General features: G+C 33.2%; 1 protein-coding gene across 2 annotated transcripts; it reads right to left on the reverse strand.

Annotated features, from left to right (window-relative positions):
• Positions 1-1,152: 1,152 nt before the first annotated feature.
• pfkfb1 (6-phosphofructo-2-kinase/fructose-2,6-biphosphatase 1) lies at positions 1,153-22,625 on the reverse strand. Of its 2 annotated transcripts, none has more exons than XM_056449468.1 (14): positions 22,423-22,625; positions 10,190-10,315; positions 7,957-8,053; positions 7,797-7,863; positions 7,505-7,579; positions 6,614-6,670; positions 6,377-6,498; positions 6,020-6,227; positions 3,637-3,783; positions 3,450-3,554; positions 2,463-2,592; positions 2,321-2,383; positions 1,630-1,694; positions 1,153-1,538 (listed from the first exon to the last, which is right to left on the reverse strand). In XM_056449468.1, the coding sequence occupies exons 1-14, from the start codon at positions 22,472-22,474 to the stop codon at positions 1,479-1,481; spliced, it is 1,374 nt and encodes a 457-aa protein (XP_056305443.1). In that variant the 5' UTR covers positions 22,475-22,625; the 3' UTR covers positions 1,153-1,478. The 2 variants fall into 2 exon arrangements, with proteins under 2 accessions (XP_056305443.1, XP_056305442.1); XM_056449467.1 differs by lacking the exon at positions 22,423-22,625 and adding an exon at positions 13,861-13,996.
• Between the last annotated feature and the right edge of the window lie 427 nt (positions 22,626-23,052).

Below are 23,052 nucleotides of genomic sequence, written 5' to 3' on the forward strand. Positions count from 1 at the left end.
ATTAACAACATGTACTAACAAGTAATTAAGGTAACCATTATTTACTGTGAACTGTTGTGACTCATGTTGTTGTTAAAGTTAGTTCATGATTAGAGCATGCCTTAACTCATCATTGTTTCACATTTCATAATGACAACATTTCAGTCTCATCAGTAATGTTTAGTTTACATATTAATGCATCATTATTCACGTAGTGTCATTGTAAAGTGTTACCAAACATCTCTTTGCTGTAGAGTTTTCAATTGCAGAAGAATGTTTGGTAACACTTTATAATAACTACACACTATTAACCATTTATTAAGCACTACCAAATAGTGAATTCATTATCGGTTAAGCATTAACTCTACATTAATAAGCATTAGAAAGCAGTTTATACCTGCAGCTACAAATGCTGTATTCTTGACTTACAACCACATTTATAATGTGCTTAATAATTGTACTTTCATACTTTGTTAATGATTTATTTTTCATTACTAAATTAATTAGTGCATTATTTACAAACCATTTGTATTTAAGAGTAGTTGGTGGTTGTTAAAATTATTCAGAAAGAGTTAGTAAATGATTAATAAACTATTGAAATTAACATTTATAATTTTTATTATTCAGGCATATAGTAATGGTTACTATGCATGTTAATAAATGCTTTATTAACTCAACTTTATGCCATTTTGTGACTGAATCTAAAGTGAGGACTATTTATGCTTGGTATTTATTCATAGTGTGTAGTTATTATAAAGTGTTACCGAATGTTTTTTTTTATTGTGAGTAGCAAAATAGCTTATGAATGCTCACGTGAAACTGCAATGACTAATACTTATTTATTTGTTTGGTTGCTGTTCTTAGTACTGAAAACAAACTGAACAAGCTTTACACTGTACTTTAAAAATACATAAAATAGTATTACCAACTAGTTTTGAACATGCAATTAAAATGCGCAAATTAATAAAACCCAAGGCGATTCCAAAATTTACGATTCTACCTGTGCTAACCAAACTTGAAAACAAGTCAAATAATTCCCATTCTTTAGTTATTCCCTCATTCATAGTTAAACAGTACCAACATTTCCACTCCATAATTTGCAAGGCAACCATCTTATCAACATTCCCACGTGCAGATACTTGGTAAAACACAATGCAAAAATACAGACCTCCATTTTGTAATATAAAACAAAAGTTTTAATGGCATTATTTTATTCAACATGCCAATTTATCCAGCGTTTGGTTTCACAATGTTTCAATGTTAGATCTTCCTTTTTTGCTTCCATATTTTTGTTTTCCATTGCTCAGTTAAAAAAAAAATAAAAGTCCCAGATGTGGTCTCATTTGGATCCCAGTCTGTTTGTAATTCTTGATAATCTTATTTAAAACAAATGCTTATGTTCTTTAAAATTCTTCATCACACATTGTTATCTATTAAGACAATATATACTTTACATGTCACCTAATTGTGCAAAATGGCAAGATTTTTTGTTGTTGTGATTATAGATGTTCAGGTACAGTCGTGAGAGCTTCCTCTGGTTGTCTTGTGATTTTCACATTCTGCAAAGCAAAACAAAAATAATAATACAAATCACATTAGACACTCATCAGACACTGATAAATCTTCTCTACAGAGGGTTTCTTTACTTACAGTGGGTTTGTCTCTGTGAGTGTTCACCGCTTGGATGTTTAAATAGAAGGACTCCACTTTACATCCTGCAAGGAAGACACAAAACAACATGTAAAAAATACATTGAAAGCTCAAAAGTGCATGAAACTTCTCATTTATAGTGCAAAAAGGATCAAATACTAAACATAGTATGAGATAATTATAATTTTAATAGATTAAATAATATAATGGCAGCACAGTAGATCAGTGGTTAACAAAGTCGCCGTTTCGAGTCCCAGCTGGGCCAGTTCAGTGTGCATTTCTGTGTGGAGTTTGCATGTTACGTGGGTTTCCTCCGGGTACTCCGGTTTCCCCCACAGTCAAAAGACATGCGCTATAAGTGAATTGAATGAACTAAATTGGCCGTAGTGTATGTGTGAATGAGTGTACGGGTGTTTCAATAGTTAGTGGTTCATTCCTCTATGCCGAAGGAAAATGAATGAATGAATGAATGAATGAATGGATAATATAATATGATGTTGTATTCCTGTTGCATACAATCAAGATGGAAAATGTAACTAGTTACAATATGGGTTCATGCCATCTTGAATAAACTTTTTGTCTTCCATATAGACAGAGAAGATCTCTTAGATGGAAAACGTATTTCAGCATCTCTAAAATAATGCAACTTCATATCATGCTCCTTTCCATAGTATACATGTGCAGGACTCACCATAAGCTAATGGAGTCAGTTTGAGAACAGTGTGCAGAGGACACTTCAGATATGGAAGACTCTCTGTGGAGAAATCAGAGATGTATACTTTCTTTGCAGAAATGATGCCTTCACATTAACAGTGAATAAGTTTGATTAAGACCTGCACTTTTGTCCAGAAAGTAGGCCAGCAGACAACGCATGACTGCCTGATGGCAGATGACCAGCACATTCTCCTGTCTCTCAAGCTCCATTATGACTGGCTCTAGACGGTGCACCAGGTCCTCATATGACTGCAGCAAACAGAAAATGACATATTTACATATACAGTGGAGATCAAAATTAGATCATTTATAAACAGAAGATTTTTTTTAAATCTAAGAAAGAAATTTCAGTTGCAGTTATATCATGCTAGAAAAACACTGTTTTTGTAAAATAAATACAGGGTATCTAAACCAAATATTAAATTCTCTGACATTTTACTGAATAAAAAGCTACCTTTCCATGACCTACTGTATAATATAATGAAACAGGCTGCTGATGAGCTTTGCATTATATAACATTTATTTAAGCTTGAACATACATTTTCAGGAATTTAATAAGCACTATGAAAACTACACTGAATAATTTACCTAAGGTTTTGGAAAAAATGAGGTACCTACTATTTGTGTGGCTGTGAAGTGCTCCCTATTATTAGATAGATAGTAGTTTTACAAACATTACTTTTTTCTATTGCCTAGTTTAACACCCAGGTCTTTTAAGTGTTTTTTTTTAAGCCAAAGCTCCTAAAATGTATATTATACTGACATGTTAGCCTCAATTAAGGCACATTGTTTGAATGTATTTGACTTAAGTGACTGTCAGTTGATGAGCATGAAAGAATTAAAATAGAGCTGAAAAAATAGCTTAATAACAAAAGGAATGGGAAAAAATAAAGATTAAATTAATTGATAAATAGAGTATAAATTTAAAGTGACCAAAAAAAAAAAAAACTTCAGAATAAATGTAATTAATGAAACATGATTTTAAAACGCTATTTTTACTTCAAACATGGCTAAACCTCAAAATTTAGGAATTTGTAGGTTGTCATCTAATTTTGATTTACTATCATTTTTCACACAAAATAACTTGTGATGTGCACAGGACTCACCTCACCCTTTGGATATCGGTAACGGTACTTATCCTGGTCTCTTAAGGCAAACTCTTCAGGATGGGCTTCCTGAATCTCCTCGTATGTCATTTCCTCACAAACACCCTTATAATGTCAATTAAAAAACAAAACTTAATGTCACATTTTTGTGTGCATACAGCTTTAACACGGAGGATGAATAGCTTACAGCATCGATTTCATTCAGTGCCTTCCACTGTTCATATGGGACGCCCAATGCCTCTGCTGTCTGTATGGTTCTTTTCATGTGGCTCGTCCACACCTTCAGGTCCTTGATGGATTGACCCCTGATGAACTCTGAGAGGGCCTTAGCATACTGACCAATAAGACAGAGAAGTCTGTGTTAAAATGGAAAGATTGAAAACAAATGGTGAAAGAACATGGCTTAGTCTTAATTTAGATTCATTTCAAATTCATTAACTCTTTTTAGTGACGCAGTGGCGCAGTAGGTAGTGCTGTCGCCTCACAGCAAGAAGGTCGCTGGTTCGAGCTTCGGATGGGTCAGTTGGCATTTCTGTGTGGAGTTTGCATGTTCTCCCTGGTTCGTGTGGGTTTCCTCCGGGTGCTCCGGTTTCCCCCACAGTCCAAAGACATGTGCTACAGGTGAATTGCGTAGGCTAAATTGTCCGTAGTGCATGAGTGTGAATGAGTGCGTGTGTGTGGATGTTTCCCAGAGATGGGTTGCAGCTGGAAGGGCATCCGCTGTGTAAAAACGTGCTGGATAAGTTGCCGGTTCATTCCGCAGTGGCGACCCCAGATTAATAAAGGGACTAAGCTGAAAAGAAAATGAATGAATGAATGAATAATTCTTTTTATTCTTTGGTCTTCCATCTTGGTGTATAAAAATTTCTTAATTTCTTAAATATTTATTTATTAATAAATAATCTTTATAATTATGAATGTACTATTAATCATAGTCATATTACTATAGAAGCTTGTATATTTCCTAGATTATTAAAAACATGTTTCCTTTTCCTGTTCTGTATCAACATTACATAGACATAGTCTTACTTTTCTGTAACTTGACTTTTGACATTTGTTATATGAATGTCTTTGAATTTGTACTTAACGTTCTTTCCAAAGGTTGGTAATTTGCAAAGTGCTGATCTGCTGTTTTTGCTCAAAGGGTGTCAAAACCACTACTCAAATCTTCTAATCAGACATCCCCCTATTCTACTTTATGTGTTTCACAACTGACTTAACTTGAGTTGAGGAAATATTTACAGTTGAAGTCAGAATTATTAGCCCCCCTGTTTATTTTTTCCCCAATTTTTGTTTAACGGAGAGAAGATTTTTTCAACAAATTTATGAACATAATAATTTTAATAACTCACGTCTAATAACTGATTTATTTTATCTTTGCCATGATGACAGTAAATAATATTTTACTAGATGTTTTTCAAGACACTTCTAAACAGCTTAAAATGACATTTAAAGGCTTAACTAGGTTAATTAGGTTAACTAGGCAGGTTAGGGTAATTAGGCAATGTATAATGATGGTTTGTTCTGTAGACTATCAGAAAAAACATAGCTTAAAGGAGCAAATAATTTTGACCTTAAAATGGTTTTAAAAAAAATACAAAATTGCTTTTATTCTAGCCGAAATAAAACAATGAGACTTTCTCCAGAAGACAAAATATTATCAAACATACTATGAAAATTTCCTTGCTCTGATTAACATAATTTGGGAAATATTCAAAAAAAAAAAAAAAAAAAAAAATTAAATTGGGGGCTAATCATTCTGACTTCAGTAAGAAGTAAAATTGAAAATTTAATTGATGTGATGTCATTTAGACCAGTGGTTCTCAACCAAGTTTCTGGACGACCACCAGCACTGCATGTTTTGGATGTTCCCATTGTCTGTCACACCCATTTCAGGTCAGTCTCTGCTAATAAGCTGATGATCTGAATCAGGTGTGTTTGTTTATGGAGAGATGGAAAATGTGCAGAGCTGGTGGTCCTCCAGAAATGATTGAGAAACACTGATTTAGACTGAGAGCAATGTTATTCAAAGCGGTTTTCATGATTTGCGTAAGCAGCTAATTACCACTTCATTTATTAAAGTCAAGTTGCCTCTATAATGGGTGTAAAAATAATGAATATTATAAAATACTATAAAAGCGTAACCAATGAAAATGCAGATGAATTTTACTTTTTCCTATTTCAAATGTAAAAATGTATGTTCAAATGTATATTTCAGATAGATTTATGGATTTGACAGAGGCTTTAGAACACAACTTTCAAGGCACACAAGAACCGTTTAAGCCACACATTTTACCAATTCATGTGCTACCTGGGATGAAACCCATTATTGATGCGCAACTACAACAGTCTACCAATACTCATTTCATGAATTTTAGCACTGATGAAAGTGCACAATGCATTGCGTATTTGTGGTGGGGCAGCACTATTTTAGCAAATGCTCTTATGGGTCAAATTTCAGGAAAGTGATAAACAAACAACACAGTTGTATAAGTTAAGAACATGTTTACTAAAAACATTTTTGAGATGTTTGAAAGAATATCAAGTTGTATAATGATGATATAAATCACCTTCTGGCCTTGTGAAGAGAGGCCTGAGTCTCCACCAATTCTTCCCAGCAGGTTGAGCTCACTCTCTCCATGGCGGCTGAGGTAAATGGATCGCGGTGTGACATGGATGTTCATGAGGTAATACACTATACGACTCTGAATATGATCCTGAACCCGGTTCACGAGGTACCTGGATCCCACATTGAAGATCTTAATGTAGGAAAGGTGACTATAAAACAGATGGACAGGCAAAAGAGGAGGAAATAAATAGAGAGGGGGGAATAAATGTAGTACAATGTTGTTGTTGTTTTATACAAATTTAGTTGTTTTATACAAAGTTATTACTGTAACTTATTTGAGAAGTCGGTAGCAGTGTACCTGTCTTTTTCATCATCCAGGGGCACATATGAAACTTTGTAACAATCAATGCGCTTCAGAAAGTCCACCAACGCTTCTTCTTTGTCGTAGTTTTCATAATCTGGGCTGCTCAGTTTTACTTGCTGTCAAAATCCATTTAATAAAACAAAATAGATAATAAAAACAATTAAGTCAACTCTGAAATATCTGAAAAATCTTCTGAAATGTTTTGTAATTGGTTAATAACTCTAAACTTACCATTATATTTGCCTCGATAATTTCTGGGTCGTCACAAATCGACTCAATGAAAAAGACCTGGACATAAACGATTTTATGAAAGGTTTTCTTGATACATAACGTAAACATAATTTTGACTCACTTTTCCTAATGCTTCACACGCAGTGTTGCATCAAAGAATGTGTACACACTACACAACCTGTTGCAAAAACTGAACAATAGCTCAATAATACAAGTAGTGGACAAGAAAACATGAAACTAATCATATCTGACATTAAGCTGTCTTTAAAATACTAATAAAACTGCTATTTTGGGAATTCAAATCTAGCTCACTACAAAATAATTGAAAATACCTTTAATATTACTAGCTATTCAAGCAATTTCGGAGATTTTTTAAAAATACATTGCTATTTTCCCTTGAATTGGTTTTGAGCTTCATTTTTAACAGCAGATGGCGCTATAGGCTATTTATTAACTGTACACTCAAATGCTAATGAGGAAGAGCACTTGGGCTGAGTCATTTACTGTAAATTGGCTTTTTCATGTCACAAATTTAATGTAAACACAGATTGCTAAATGAACACTGTTTGTATACAGCACCATCTGCTGCTAACAACTATGCTTACAATCCATTTGAGAAAATTTTGAATATCTCCAAATTGATGCGGAATTGATTTCTTGAATGATTTTTCACCACAGCTCTATCGAAATTCTCAAAAAAATCTAAAATTCTCAAACTAGTGATGTACTTTAAAAATTTCAGAACCGATTTCTTGAAAGATTTTTTCACCACAACTCTTATTTGACAAGTGTATTTTAAGGCTAGTTTTTAATAGCATACCATGAATCATTACATTGAAGACGATGTGAAAAAATGTGAGGCAGACTCAAGTTTAATATGCAAAAACCTGCCTTGTAGCCCCTTTCCTTTGCAAAACTGATGATGACCCCTCTTCTGTCCCTTGTAGTGTTGGTAGCATCAAACACCTTTGAAGAGTAAATGTCACAGATTGGTTTGCCACTAAGGGTGTGTTCACACTTTTGCACATTGCTTGCACATTTAGTTCCAATACACCCTTAATGACTGGTTGACTCATCGAGAATACTTAATCTCAAACTAAGCTGATAAAAATGTTATGTTGGGTGAAAATTCAGACAGTTGGATTCATAGCTTGGACAGACAGACATTACATTCTTGACTCACTGCTACTTGTCCCTGCTCCTTGGCAAAGTAATTGCCGATGTCCTTGAGAGCACTTGCGGCACAGGATCTGACACAAATATGTAAAACTAATTTAGTTTTCACACAAGGACATGTAACTTACATGTTAATCAAACTAATCTAATAGATCTAGTGAATTTACCTGCGGATTGTCATGGCCTCCTCATTGTCCGGACGGAAAAATTCATAGTTCTTGTATGTCTGCACAACTTCTCTTCGATACTGACCCAAATTAAAGACTGCATACAATGGCAGAAAAAAATTGTTAGCAAAAAAAAAAAAAAAACACACGCAAAAGAACAAAAACAAAAGAGTTTCTGTTTGCCTATAAGTGAGCAAATACTCATAGCCCATCATTGCATTTTTATTGCAGCAGTTAATACATTTCTGAATTATGTTTGGTAAAAATGATTTTAACCTGAACTGATGAGGTGTATATATTTTTTTCTTAAACCACCATGTCAAACTCGATGTAAAGATGTATTCCATAGACAGAGTTGCCAAGTATGCAGTTTTTCCCACAGATTTGGGCTATATATAACCACTTGCCACAAGCTGACTTTTATTTATATATTTATATATATATATATATATATATATATATATATATGCAGGTTAAAGTTGTATCATTTATCATATTTATATTTCACACCCCCTAGTTTTGCGCGATTTTGCGATGGCTGAATCCAACGTAAAATTAACAAAAAGATGAACATTTTTGCGACCCTGCAAAATTCTTAATTTAAACACAAAATAAATCACATAAAACATACAATTCCAAACCATATAATTAAATTATATTTACTTCAGTTTGCAATTAATTGTTTTGCATGACTTACAGACATTGCATATGCAGCGCACGTGATGCATTTAATTATCTCTCGAAAAATGACATCTCACCTGTGCCCCCACAATCCAAACATTACATCAAAGTGAGGGGAAATTGTTCTGCATCCTATGCAGTAAGCAGACACGGATGAAGCGTCAAGCATGAGTAATTTACATGTGAAGTCAATGCAAAGATGCAATCAGACATCTAAATCGAGGGAATGACACTTTTTTTTGACAGGGAATGACCATTTGGGCGGTTCATGCGTTTGACGCGCTTCAGACTGCAAACATCTAACAAACGAAGCAATGAAAGACAGAAAAGCAAGCAGCTTACAATGATGTAGATTGGTTCAAGGTTGACGGCTGCTGGACGTGATCGAATTGAAGGATTATTTTTGCTTAACATGTATGGCTGGTATTATGCTGTGCGTCAAATCAATAAATGATTTAGTTTAACTCTTTCCCTGCCATTAACGAGTTTTATGGCAATCAGTGTTTTTTGTGTATTACGGTGGGGGAAGCCCTAATGCATGTGCTGAGTGAGGTACATGATGTCAGACACTCCAGGGAGTAAAATCTAAGAAAGAGGAAGTAAAATTGTGGGTAAAACTAAGAGTTGTACAACCTTCTTTTGGCTTAATCCCTACCGTTTTAGATCTTGTCTTGACAGGAGACCAAAATAAAGAAGCTTTATTTTTTTTATAATTTATGTCATGAAGATTGCACATCTAACAAAGCAGGCTACCTAATATGGTGTATATATATATATATATATATATATATATATATATATATATATATATATATATATATATATATATATATATATATATATATATATATATATATATATATATATATATATATATATATATATATATATATATATATATATATATATATATATATATTTTACGTTTAAAAACAGCTAAGATAATAGCGCTAAATAGGGGAAAGACTCTCCAGAGTTGTTGCCAAATAATAAAAGCAAAGATACAGAGGAACGTTTTACTAAAAGATTTACAATTTAATATATTAAATTAATTTATATTTATTGATTATTTCTTTAAAATCCACTCTAGCATATCTTAAGACCTTCAAATGGGGTTCAGATCAATTAGTGGTAAATTTATAAGTAAAAATAAGACCTAGACCAATGTCTCAAAACCAATTCCTTAAGGGCCACAGCTCTGATCAGTTTAGCCCCAACTCGCACCTGCTTAATAGTCTATAGTAGTCTTGAACACCTTGATTAGTTTGATTAGGGTTGAAGCAAAACTGTGTAGAGCTGCGGTCTTCCAGGAATCTAGTATGAGACCCATGTTCTAGATGCTTCCACAGCCCTAATGAATCTTTGCATTGTTCTTCTAGGAAATGACCATATCCCTAACAAGTGCAATTATATTTAATGCACAGAACCAGTTAGAAACATACTAACCACATTGCAGCAAGTTATATAAATTGACATTTAATACAATAAACACACAAAAACTATAACATAGTCACAAAACCAATTTCTTGCCATTAAATTGCTGATCCATTACCTTGAGTTGGGACTCCAATCCAATTTAGATACCGGGTCAACTTTTTGGAGATGTAGGTCTTTCCCCTCGCTGGTAGTCCAACCATCACAATCATTGTGGGACAGTTTGTAAACTGGGGCCGTGAAGCTGCAAACAAATAGAAAACATGAACAAAACAGTTCAAATAAGTTGCATTCACTTCAAGGTTAAATATGTTCTATATGCATCTCGACACACGAATCAATCTGATACAGTGAGTTTTATCAGAGAGAAAGAGAAGGATTAAAAAAAAAAAGTACTGTCCTGTCGCTTAATAGCATTAGATCTTTATGAGTTTCTTTATTCTGTTGAACACTAAAGATGATATAAATCCAAAATCAAACAAAAAGTGCTCAGGGGTAGCTTAATTTATGTGTCTGTGCTTTTTGGGTAAGGGATTCATCAGAATCCAAAGCAATAGTAAGTCCAGGGGACTCGAAAAATGTGGACAAATATTAAAAAGCCTTACAAATATTAAAAAGCCTCAGCCATGTCAATGAAGGCTTTCTAATATTTTCACATTTTTCGAGTGCCTTGGACTTACTTTTGCCGTTTATACTAAAGAAGATATTTTAAAGAAATAATCTATGACTTCCATAACAGGAAAAACAACTACAATTTCCAGCTTTCTCAGAATTTTTTGACTGTGTTTAACAGAAGAAAGCCAAGCAAGTTTGGAACAAGAGAAGTGTGAATAAACGACAGAATATTTGGTTTTGGGTGAACTATTGTAAGGTTTTGACACCTCACACTTCCACAAATGGACAAAACATTAATTTTACACACAGACATTTGCCTCCACACTTAGCTTAGTGAAACTGTGGCAAGGCTTGCTCCCCCATTCCTTCATTTACATTGGGTCAGTCTTCCCTACTTCTGTCCCTTCACCCATTCTCCTCTCATTCTCACTCAGATCAATGTTCTGTATAAATGCAAGTGATTTTAACCATGTTTGATATCATTTGAAACATCTCAGTGCAACTGGTACAATGGTCTCATTCCCACAGAGACAAAAACATAATCAAAACAATATTGGTAACTTCAGGTGTCTCTCACCCAACTCTCAACTTCAGGTGTCTCTCAGTTGTCCCACTTATCTAAAGTTATCCAGTCAAATTGCCTCTTGTTCCCCACAGGACATAAACTAACTTTAAGAGCCACAAATGAGGGGGTTATTACCATCTGGGCTCTTCTATTCAAATTACAACTTGCTCCCCACAGGGCACAAACTCTTCAGATCCAGCAGCATTCCACTCATGCAAATCCTTATTGTTGTTTCAAACACCCCTGCTTGGATGATTTTCTGTCCTGGTCTGAGTATTTAAGGAAAAGGGTTTCTATGTGATTCTGTAACCAGATCAGCACATATAGTGTGGAGCTCTTATGCTTTTCACTATGTACAGTTGAAGTCAGATTTATTAGCCCCCTGTTTATTTTTTTCTCCAATTTGTTTAACTGAGAGATCTTTTCAACACATTTCTTAACACAATAGTTTTAATAACTCATTTCTAATAACTGATTTATTTTATCTTTGACATGATGGCAGTAAATAATATTTTAATAGATGTTTTTCAAGACACTTCTTATAGCTTAAAGTGACATTTAAAGGCTTAACTAGGTTAATTAGGTTAACTAGGCAGGTTAGGGTAATTAGACAAGTTATTGTATAACGATGGTTTGTTCTGTAGACTATCAAAAATATATAGCTAAAAGGGGCTAATAATTTTGACCTTAAAATGATGTTAAAAAAATAAAAACTGTTTTTATTCTAGCCGAAATAAAACAAATAAGACTTTCTCCAAAAACATACATATTATCAGACATACTGTGAAAATCCCCTTCCTCTGTTAAACATTATTTGGGAAATAATTAAGAAATAAAATAAAATTCAGAGGTGGGTTTATAATTCTGACTTTAACTGTATATTTTGGATTGTTGTGTAACTGATTGACAAAATATCTGAATGAGTGAAAATAATAAAGAGTTAAAAGGATAATCAAATGTATTGAAAACTATTACAGAGATGATCAACAATCTATTTAGCGTTACGGCAAAAATTTGACATTATAATGAATGGCTTTAAACAGTTCAAAGGAAAATAAAGATCATATAAAAATGTCAAGATTATAGGTGACCAGACAGCACAATTTTTAACCCTTTAACTGCCTGCTCTACCAAATGGTTGACCATACTTTGACTGTTTTAAATAATGACTGCTAATGTCATTTGCATAATGACTGTTTCAAACAATGGTTTACACACAGAATTGTTGAAAATCAACAATCAAACAAAAATCAAACAAACATAATCCTGTTGCATTATTGTAAAAAAAAAACTACAAGAAAACATGTTAAATAAGAATCTTAAATATTTTATGGCATACTTCAAAAAAATAAAGATGATTTAGTATTTAACAGTGATTTGTTTTGATTATGTTTTTAAATAAATTGGTCTTACACTTCATATTTTCATAGTATATGTACTAATTCCGGTACTTTCACCATGAACCAACATATCTACCATTTGGTAGAGGTTGATATTTTATTTTGTATTGAAACAAAATGCACCGAGTGTGTTAACTAGCGGCATTAGGAGTTCCAAAAAAATTTTCTTGGTGGGGCAGTTAAAGGGTTAAAAAGATGTGATGATTTTATTTAACTGCTAAGTTTAGCCATTGTGGTGTTAAAGTTTTAACAACTTTAACAGATTTAACAACAATTTATTTCTATTTCATTGAAGACAGAAGTGTTATGTTTTATATTTGTTATATTTTTATATTCATTATACTACGAGTTCCTCCAAAAAGTACCTTTTTTCTCTTTTGTTTTTATATTAATCTATTTTATTATATTTTTACAGATGCACAACACTACAATATCACTGCAATCTACTAAGATCAATTTCATATACTGTAGCAATATATATTGCTGAAAAGCAAAATATTGCACTGTATATTTTCCTATGCAAGTCACTTGGACAAAAGCATCTGCCAAATGTAAAAGTAGTAGGTACAGTACAGGCTTTCAAAAGATCATATAGGAACACACTGACTGGAAACTGTATATCAGAGTATGATAAGTTTTTCAAACAATGCAAATGGAAAACAGAGGTGTATAAAAACCACTAAGAGATTAAGCAAATTCCCTTGAGTCATGAATTCAGGGCTGAATTAAAGGGCTAGTCCATTAAACAGTTAAGATTCTTTCATCATTTACTCACCCTTTACTGGTTTCAAACCTTTATAAGTTTCTTCTGTTAAACACAAAAGAATTTATTTTGAAGAATGCTGAAAACAGGAAACCATTTGTTTTTCCTACTGTGGAAGTCATCAGGGTTCATGAGGGTGTCTTCTTTCATGTTCAACAGAAGAAAGAAACTCATAAACGTTTGGAACCACTTGAGGGTGAGGAAGTAGTGAATATACATTTAAAATTTTGGGTGAACTATTCCTTTAATACTCCAGAACTGAACAAAGCTCACACTCAAGCTCAAGAGGACGCTATCAAATAAAAGGCTGAAGTTCACAACACCCAGGTTGATCATCTACAAAGAGGTCCATGCTCAGAACACAACAACAGTTTTAGAGGACAAAAAAAGCCAATAAAAGTAATGGAGAAGGAAAGGCAGGTGAATTAAGACGTGGCTTCACTTACAGCCTCTCCTCTGGCCTAGTGAACCACTCATCCAGGGAACCCATATCTTGAGCAAAGGTGTCTGTGTGAGCTCCTTCTGTTGGGTGGACATGTCTGTGCTGCTCACTGTGTGTTTAGACGCTGAGAACACATGGCTGAGTTCCCATCAACCCTGTTCCTTCTCAGGTCACCTGACTTACTGAGGCGGGAGGAGCTGGGAGGAGAGAGAGGATTGGCACACTGGAGAGACAAAACACTGGCTGCCAATGGCTAATTGACTTAATTAACCCTTTAAAGGCTCAGAGTCTGTCATTTCTGGGTGGATGACAAATGTTATACTCATTTCTAAATAAACAGAAAATGTGATTGTTTCTGGTATTTGTCTGTATATAGTTTTAGAAACGGTAACAAGCAGCGTCTTAATTAGAATGCATAAAAGTCCTCTTTTAGAATAGAATATAATGAAAGCTGTAGTCAGAAATAATCAAGATTACTTATTTTAGGTAATTCACTCTGAGTTTTTGGTTACTTTTATATACTCGTAGATTTATTTATTTATCTCTCCAAATTTGTAGGATGGATAAATTAATTTGCATGACATTTACAAGGAAATTCTATATTGAGCACTGAAAATAAATAGTTTTTTTTAATAAATTTAATTTTTTTAGTGTGTACATTATAAAAAGTGATTAGTTACTTAAAGCAAGTAAACCAAGTGCCTTAAAAGCAACAAGTTGACTTTACAAAAATAATGTAAGTAAACCCATTGTAACTTGGAACTGTTAAGTTGACTTAATTTTTATATTTATGCAAATTGTACTTGCTTTATTTGAAATAAAAGTAAACTAATCACTTTTTTTCCAATACACCTTTATTATATTTGGGTTTTTTTTCTTCAGCTTTTCTGTATCCAGCAAAATGACATACAGTAAAATAAATCTGCTCTTCCAGACTCCAGCATGTCTTCTAAATTCAATACAGGATATAATTGTAGATTTTATAGACTTAATGAAGCACCAAATATGTAATATTGTAATAATTACAGTGAGAATTTGAAAACAGATGTGCTAAATAAGTCTGACACTGTAAAAAGAGATAAGTTATGATGGGTTTACTTACATAATCTTTGTGGAGCTTTTTTTTTCAACTTGTTGCTTTTAAGGAAATTACTCGCTTTAACCTCCTTGGGCTTGGGTGTCCACATACGTGGACAGCACATTTTAGCTCTTAAGTGGCTATTTAAAATACTTTGAATGTTTTATATGTTTGTTACAGACATACAATGTCATCCTGCAACTGTTTTGCAGCATATGAAATGTCCCAAACACTATTTTTAACTGTCCAAAATGGGGAAAAAAATTGTTTTTACTCTCTGATAGTCAAAGCAAGTTAAATATGCATTAAAAAAATCAGAAAAAAAGTGTTTTATGTAAATTCGGACCACGAGTCCACATCTATGGACATCATTTTCTCTAAAAGTACATCGTATCAAAAGATGATACTTGGGTTTTTATTCTAATACGCCCAAATAGCAAAGAGAAATAAAAAATGCATGTAAAAACACCTTGGGCCTTAAGAGGTTAAGTAACTAATCACTTTTTAACGTGTACTCAAACACTGTAAAATTTAATGACAAAAAAAATCAACAACAAATATTTTTAGGTTGCTTTATCTTATTTTAATAAGTTAATCAGGTTTCTAAAAAACATTTTTTTCAGCTATACAAAGTTTAAGTTTATATTTTTAGTCAGTTTGATTGAGGTTAAGATGACTAGACAAGTTAAATTGATTCAACTAAAAAATCTAAGGCAGCAATATGTTTTACAGTGAAAGAATCTCTCTCTGTTTCTCTGTGTGTGTCTGTGTGTGTGTGTGTGTGTGTGTGTGTGTGTGTGTGTGTGTGTGTGTGTGTGCGCGTGTTGAAAAACAATTCTCATTGGTTTTGTGCTATTCAGAAAAAAAAGCTAAAATATCAACCATTAGCAAATGCTCTGAAATTGTGTGGCTACAACACGTAGCTTGAGTGGTGATCTGAGTGTTTGATATTCAGTGATTGTGTTTATTTGCACATTGCTTGTACTATGAAACATGATGGACTCTCATGATGGACTCTGTGATTATTTGGATGCTGTGTTGTTTTAATTAGTATTAGCCATTCCAAATAAAATAATCAAATGTGTGTGTGTAATATTAACTTTTAATAACCCCAGGTTTTATGAAATCATGATTTATTTAAAAAAAATTATGCCTGACAGTAGGCCTGTCACAATATCTATTTTTTGTTGCACGATATATTGCACCAGAATTTATTGCGATAAACAATATTACTGTCATTTTAATACCATTTTATGCCACTCATTATACAATGACAATAGCATCATAAATCTAGTCCACTCTTTTAAACAACACATATTTTATTCTTAAAAATATTTTATACACTGTAAAAAACGATAAGATCAATTAGTCCTGACCGCATATGTTTTTAGGTCATTGTAACTGATTAAACTAAGTTAATTATGTTCTTAATTTTTGTAAGTTACATAAGCTGCTTTAAGTCAGTTTAACATAATATAAGTTCAATGGACTCATAAGGTTAATTTGATTCAGCTAAAACATTTAAGGCAACCAGGATTTTTTACAGTGTATAATTATAGTAATTTTGAGAATTAAAAAATTACACTGTAAAAATATATATGACAAAGTGATGACAACAAATGCTTTTATGTACTTTAATTTAAGTAAATGAGGTTTCAATTTCTTTTAGCTTAACATACAAAGTTACAGACAAAGTTTAACGTAATATTTTTGGTCAGTTTGACTGATTTAAGTTGAGATGACTAGAAAAGTTAATTTGATTCAATTAAAATATTTAAGGCACACTGAAAAAAATTAGTTCTGCAAAACTGTTACAAACAATTTATATGGGTTGACTTTAAACAAGCAAATTGTCAAAATTACAATAATTATACACTGTAAAAAAATTATGGTTGCCTTAATTTTTTTAGCTGAATCAGATTAACTTATCTTATGAGTCCATTGAATTTATATTATGTTGAACTGACTTAAAACAGCTCACGTAACTTATAAAATTAAGTTAGAACATGTTTAATCAGTTACAATGACCTAAAAACATACAGTATGCTGAAAGAGTTCTGCAAAACTGTTGCAAACTAGTTATATGGGTTGACTTTAAACAAACAAATTAAATTTAGTAATGTTCAACTTAATTTGTTATGTCAGCCCAAATAAATTGTTTACAACCACGTAATTTAAAAACATTTAGTAAATCCAAGGAATTAGCTCGGAATAATTTTTTTCAGTGAGATTTTTTTTTATAGGAAGTGGAATTAGAATATGGAAGCATATATCCTAAACAAATGAAAATAATGAATGTTAACAAAAAAGTGCAAGCTAAAAAAAACACTAGGAAAAAGGTTAGATTTTTGACAAAAGTAATTTTAGACTAAATACTGTACTACTTTAGCGTAAATACACTAGTGCTTTTATTTAACTATAATGAATCCATAATGATAAGAACTTCATATGTTTTGTGATATGTCGATATATTGATTATTGTGACAGGCCTACCTGACAGGTGGTGGGACACATACAATAATTTTACACTCTCCAAGCAAACTACACAATATACCACTTCAATATATATTGTATTTGATACAAAATAACAAATATCATCTCTAAGATACCATAAATAAACATTGTTAACTTCAAACGAATCATTCTGCTTCATGACCTATTTAGCACCAACCAACTTTGGCAAACAGCACATTTTAGCCACCTGCTGAGGATGTGGTAAATGAGATTAGATAGGGCACAGACAGACTTACAGAGCGTCTGAGAATATGCCTGAATTCAGGTTGCTCGATCACATGTGTCATTTGATATCATGGCCTCAAGAGGTAGAATCTGTATTCGTTACCACTTCAGATATATGTTTTTAATATAAGCATTAATGCTCTTTTAACTGTAAAATCCCTAAATTAACTGGAAATTGAACATTTAAGAAACTGTTTAACTTTTGTGACAAGCATAAATAATCTTTATTAACAAGAGTGTGTTCAAATGTGGCCTTTTAAACCATCTCTTAACTTTGCCTAAAGAAAGACTTGTTAGGACAAATTTTTAAAATTGCATTGATAAATTTGTCTATGCACTTTTGCACAATTTTATACCCTTAAAAAAACTAACTGGCAGCAAACCATGAAGTTTAAAGTTCAACTCCATTTATTGACCCAGAATCACTCAAAACAACATATCAAATATCTTTATCTATTTGTCCACTCATTATGATGACGTTTTTTTTCATAAGGTATAAACGCAAAGAATAAGGTGTATGATCAAATTTACCACTAAAAAACAGCAAACATTTTGTTCAAGTGATATGCAATCCCCTAATATCAGCCATCTTCAGGTCACACCAAAACATTTGTTGCCTTTTCAGTAAAACAGTTCCTTTTTATCTTACATCTCTTTCTCACTTTCGTTATTAAGTTTGGTTTTGTATGTTTTTTTTTCCACTTTTTTACACAAAAACCTCACAGAAACCTGCACAACCATACACGAAATCTCAACCTTTGACTTAGGTTATCAATTTTATAAAACACTTTTTGCAAAACACAACACATAATTCTTTAAATAGCACAAACTTCGAAGATGAAGCATCTTTATTTTCTTATTTAAACACAATAAAAATAATAAACCTGGCTTTAGAACAAGCCTATAAATGAGCCAAACATCAAGTTATAGATTATGACGCTACATGCAAACAATGTAGAGTAAGGGGAGCTGAAGAGATGGACAGAAGAGGAGGAGAAAGAGAAGTTCAAAGAGGGGCAAGATAAGGAAGAGGAGAACGATGAAGAACAGAAATAAGAAGAGTGGTCACTGATGGGAGACTGGTGAGCTGATGTTTTCATTCCAAGATGCAAATTAAACTTATCCTCAAAACTGTAATATCGCATGAAACATTTGCAAAGTTTCCATCCAATGAGTCAAAGAGATCAAAATCACCATTTTGGTAAATGTGTTTCCATCATAGTTTATACACAGTTTTGCTTTTTGGATAAAAACGTTTATAAGGGCTGGGTGATTAGTGGGAAAGTAATCGAAATCGACATTCAGAATATATAATCAATCCAATTTTTCCAAGATTTTTTAAAATTACTTTCCCTTCGTGTCACATGACCGTGACACGTCAGTCTGATCTGTCAGTCTGTGGCTGACTTATTCTTCTGAGGCCACTTTGCAGCCAAATTTGATCTCTGGTCAATTCTTGCGGCTTACTTTGCACTAAACTGGTGGTGATTGCCAGCTGCGTCAGAGATGCTTTGAGATGGCATTTTATCCATTACATTAAAATTATTATTTACATTAAAATATTTGTTTACAGAAGATGCAAGAAATGCCCCGTTTAAAATATTAATTACAGCATATACAAGAGTTATTTTATTTAGAAGAGATACTGCTTATGTTCTACTTTTGATATGAAATACATTTTGTTTCCAAAAGTGCAGGTTAGTATGATTGAGTGCGTTTTCTTAAATTATTTTAGAATAAAGTAGCGCACCCTTCATTTAAAAAATCTCTCACCTGTAATATGTGAGCATATTTACTGTCCAAAACCTGTCAGTTGAGTATAAGGGCAAAACAATAAAATAAATGAATAAAATAATTGTTCATTAATCATAATCGAGTTAAAATGTTCAATTATTCGAGATTTTGATTTTAGTCTAAATTGCCCAGGCCTAATGTTTATCCAACTCAGTTGTGCACATATGTTTTATAAAAATTTATGTGCATCTTGACGTTTACATTATTTACTTAGCGAAAAGTCATGGTATACAGTGGTGGGTATAACTGAAACCTATAGAAATGAGAGCAAATACATCTACTGTAATGTACACGTGCTGTAACCTACACGTGACTGCTATTTCAGAATGGAGAGAGAGAGAATTTTGAGTTGATTGCCATATCAGCTTCATCGGCTATGTCATGGCAAAAAAAACAAAAACAGATCAAGCTTACCACATTTTATAAATACCATTTTTCTATAATTATCAAAATATTCTAACAAAAAGTCATCAACAGCAATAAATAATACACAAGATAAAATACATAATAATAATAATCATAATAATAATAATAATATATAGGATAAAAATCTGAAACGCTTTAAGGTTTACTTTTGATACAAATTGTACAATTTTAGAAGGATTCACATTTAAAAATACTTCATTAAAGCCCAGATAAAAAAGTTGTCTAATAACATTAAAAACAGGGCATCCCACAAGTCAATGTTTAACAGTTTAGTTTCCCTTCGGGAGGGGACCTTCAATGCTATGTGGAAACTTCCACTACAGGGATTTCATCAGAATCCAATCATCTGAAAGAGTACACAATCGGGCCAATGAAATACCAATGAGTTGGCAGCGTCAGCATGCACAGCTGTTGCTACTTACAATTAATCTTGTATAAGTGCTGCATGTGCCAAGCTGAGGCATCCTTTTCAAGCTGAAGAGCCTTTCACGGCTAACAGCTAAGGGGCAATCATTGTGGCGAAGGAACATATCATTTCCGTTCCCCGAGGATTACTTTAGTAACCATAGCGTTTCTGTTGCAATATTGTCATTTTTGAGGTTCTTCTCCTTTGAGTAAATGTTTAAGTGTGAGTCTATTTCAGAATATAATGTGGTATTCTATACTATAAATATACTGTGCACACTGTATACATATCCAATTCATACATCCATTTACTTTGGTGCTCAGCGTTATTGGTCACAGTCTGGTAGATAATTATACTGTACAACCTTCATACTGATTTCCATACTGTACGGCTGAGTGTAAGAAGGCATTCTGGCTATATTGTATGAAAGGATATTTACATTTTATGGTAGTTTATGGCATGCATGTTGAACAGAGTGAAAATATAAAGCTGTTTACTGAAGAAGAGACAGACATACAACAAAATACATTCAACCACCTCACCCACCAACAAACACACACCATCCTAGGCATGGGACCATAACCGTTTTCAAGGTATTTCAAGGTTTGGAAAAGTCAAGGGTTTAAAACTGCCAAAATTTCTGTAATATCGTTCCTAAGGTATGTGTAAGAATTTTGTTATTTACATTTTTTGTTTGTTTGTTTGTTTTTTAGGACAAGAATATCTCCAGCAAAAAAGATATTCAAATATGCCATTTAAATGGTAAAGAAAAGTGTTTTTGAAACAAATGAAGAAAGCAGAAGACAATGATTCATTTGAATGATTTCGCCTGACATGTTTACTGCTCTTTTTTTTGTTTTTTACCCAGATATTTAAAAAGAATATATTTTAGAGCAGTAATCACAATACTGTGGTACCGTGAAACTGTGATATTTTTAACCAAGGTTATCATACCATCAGACTCAGAATCTTATACCGCCCCATCCATTCCTTTAGAATGATCACTTTTTCAACATTTTGTTTGGTTTTTGTCTATAGTCACAAGGTTTATGTTTCTTCTTACCATATTTATACAAATCCTTGCAGCAAGATATGTCTTGTTGTTGGGTTAAGCATAATATTTATGCATAATACTTTAATCTCTCTGCTATTACCTTTCAATACTGTAAATGTTCATTAGAGCTCAAGTAAAAAGAGGTTTTGAATCTAAAAAGTAAAGTCATGGCAAAGGTGTTTGCAATTTGAGACAAGTATTTGCTTTTGAGATGTTTGTGATATGTTGAATGCAGTGCTTAATTCTGCAAATAAACAACAACTTGTATTTGTGTAAAGATTTGAAAATATGTGTAAGCAGTTGAATAAAACTGTAACACCTGTGGCTCCTGATGATATATAGAGGTCTTATTAAGTGAAACAATTCATCTGTGCAAAAAACTGAAGATTATTTACTACAGGTGTTTCTCAACCACGTTCCTGGGGGACCACCTGCTTTGCACATTTTCCATGTCTCCTTAACCAAACACACTCGATTCAGATTATCAGTTCATTAGCACAGAGGAAGACATCTCATTAGCAAAGGAGACATCCAAAACATGCAGTGTTAGTGGTCCTCCAGGAACATGGTTGAGAAACACTGAATTACAACATTATTAATTTTTTTTTTCACACGTCCATAAAGTAATGAACGAGATTGTATTTACTCAGATGGCCTGATGGCAAATAACTTAACAGCAAATATTCATTTTAAGAAAACTACCACTTTATGATCGGTTCAAAAATATTAAAGTCTGAGGCAGCGTTTAGACAAACATAGAGGCACACATCACAGCTATTGCTTTTGACTGAAATATGAAACTATTACTCCGTGACAACGTTCTTGTAAACACACACCACAGATTTGACCACGTGCTTCTGTGCACTGACTAAAATAAACAAGTTAATCGTTTATCTTTTGCTCCAAGTGATATTCATGGTCAAATGTGCATACTGCAAAAGACCAAATTAAAATAACTAAAATACTATATTAAAATAAATACTAAAATGCTCATGCTGCATGGTCTCAGCAATAGCCATGTGTTCTCTGTTCACACTCAATCATGTCAGTGGTCGCTTTTTGAACTCACCGGCACTGTCACAGCGGGTTCGTCTCTTGAATTCCTTCGGAAGCGCGTCCATCTTTGGGGAAAACTAATAATGGTAATTATTGACCGCCGAGTTCAGTCATGAACGCTGTGATGTTTTTCAGACGTTCATGTTAATGTCCCCGAACAAGAGAAGCTCGTGGAGTATCTTCCCCATCACCCCCCTGATGACATGAAGACATATGATCTGTGTCGCCTGGCCTTGTCCTTTAATGTCTGCCAGACCATGAGTTCACAAGCTCAGCAAGCACAGGCTACTCATAACAACAACTGCAATAGGTCTATGGCTTGTATAGGGGTAATATACTAAGAAGTCCTAAGAATAGTTTGACGTAAGAGACCATTGTAGGCCACTATAAAAACATGTTGAAATTTGTATTAGTCAAAACGTACTGTTTTGTCTAAAATCAGCTTATATTGAATCCAATTTGCTCAATGACTCGTTGTGAATGTGTCATCACATTACTTAATGGTGCGGTTAACTCCGCCCCCACATAAGATTACCAGCTGCTTCTACATTTAGCTCCACCCACCAATTCAAACCATCCACAATTCTTCTTATTATTATTAATATAATGTCCTAATAGCATAACTTTAAGCCTAATACACTCA

This window comes from Danio aesculapii, chromosome 23 (genome assembly GCF_903798145.1).
Source record: "Danio aesculapii chromosome 23, fDanAes4.1, whole genome shotgun sequence".
Taxonomy (NCBI): Eukaryota; Metazoa; Chordata; class Actinopteri; order Cypriniformes; family Danionidae; genus Danio; species Danio aesculapii.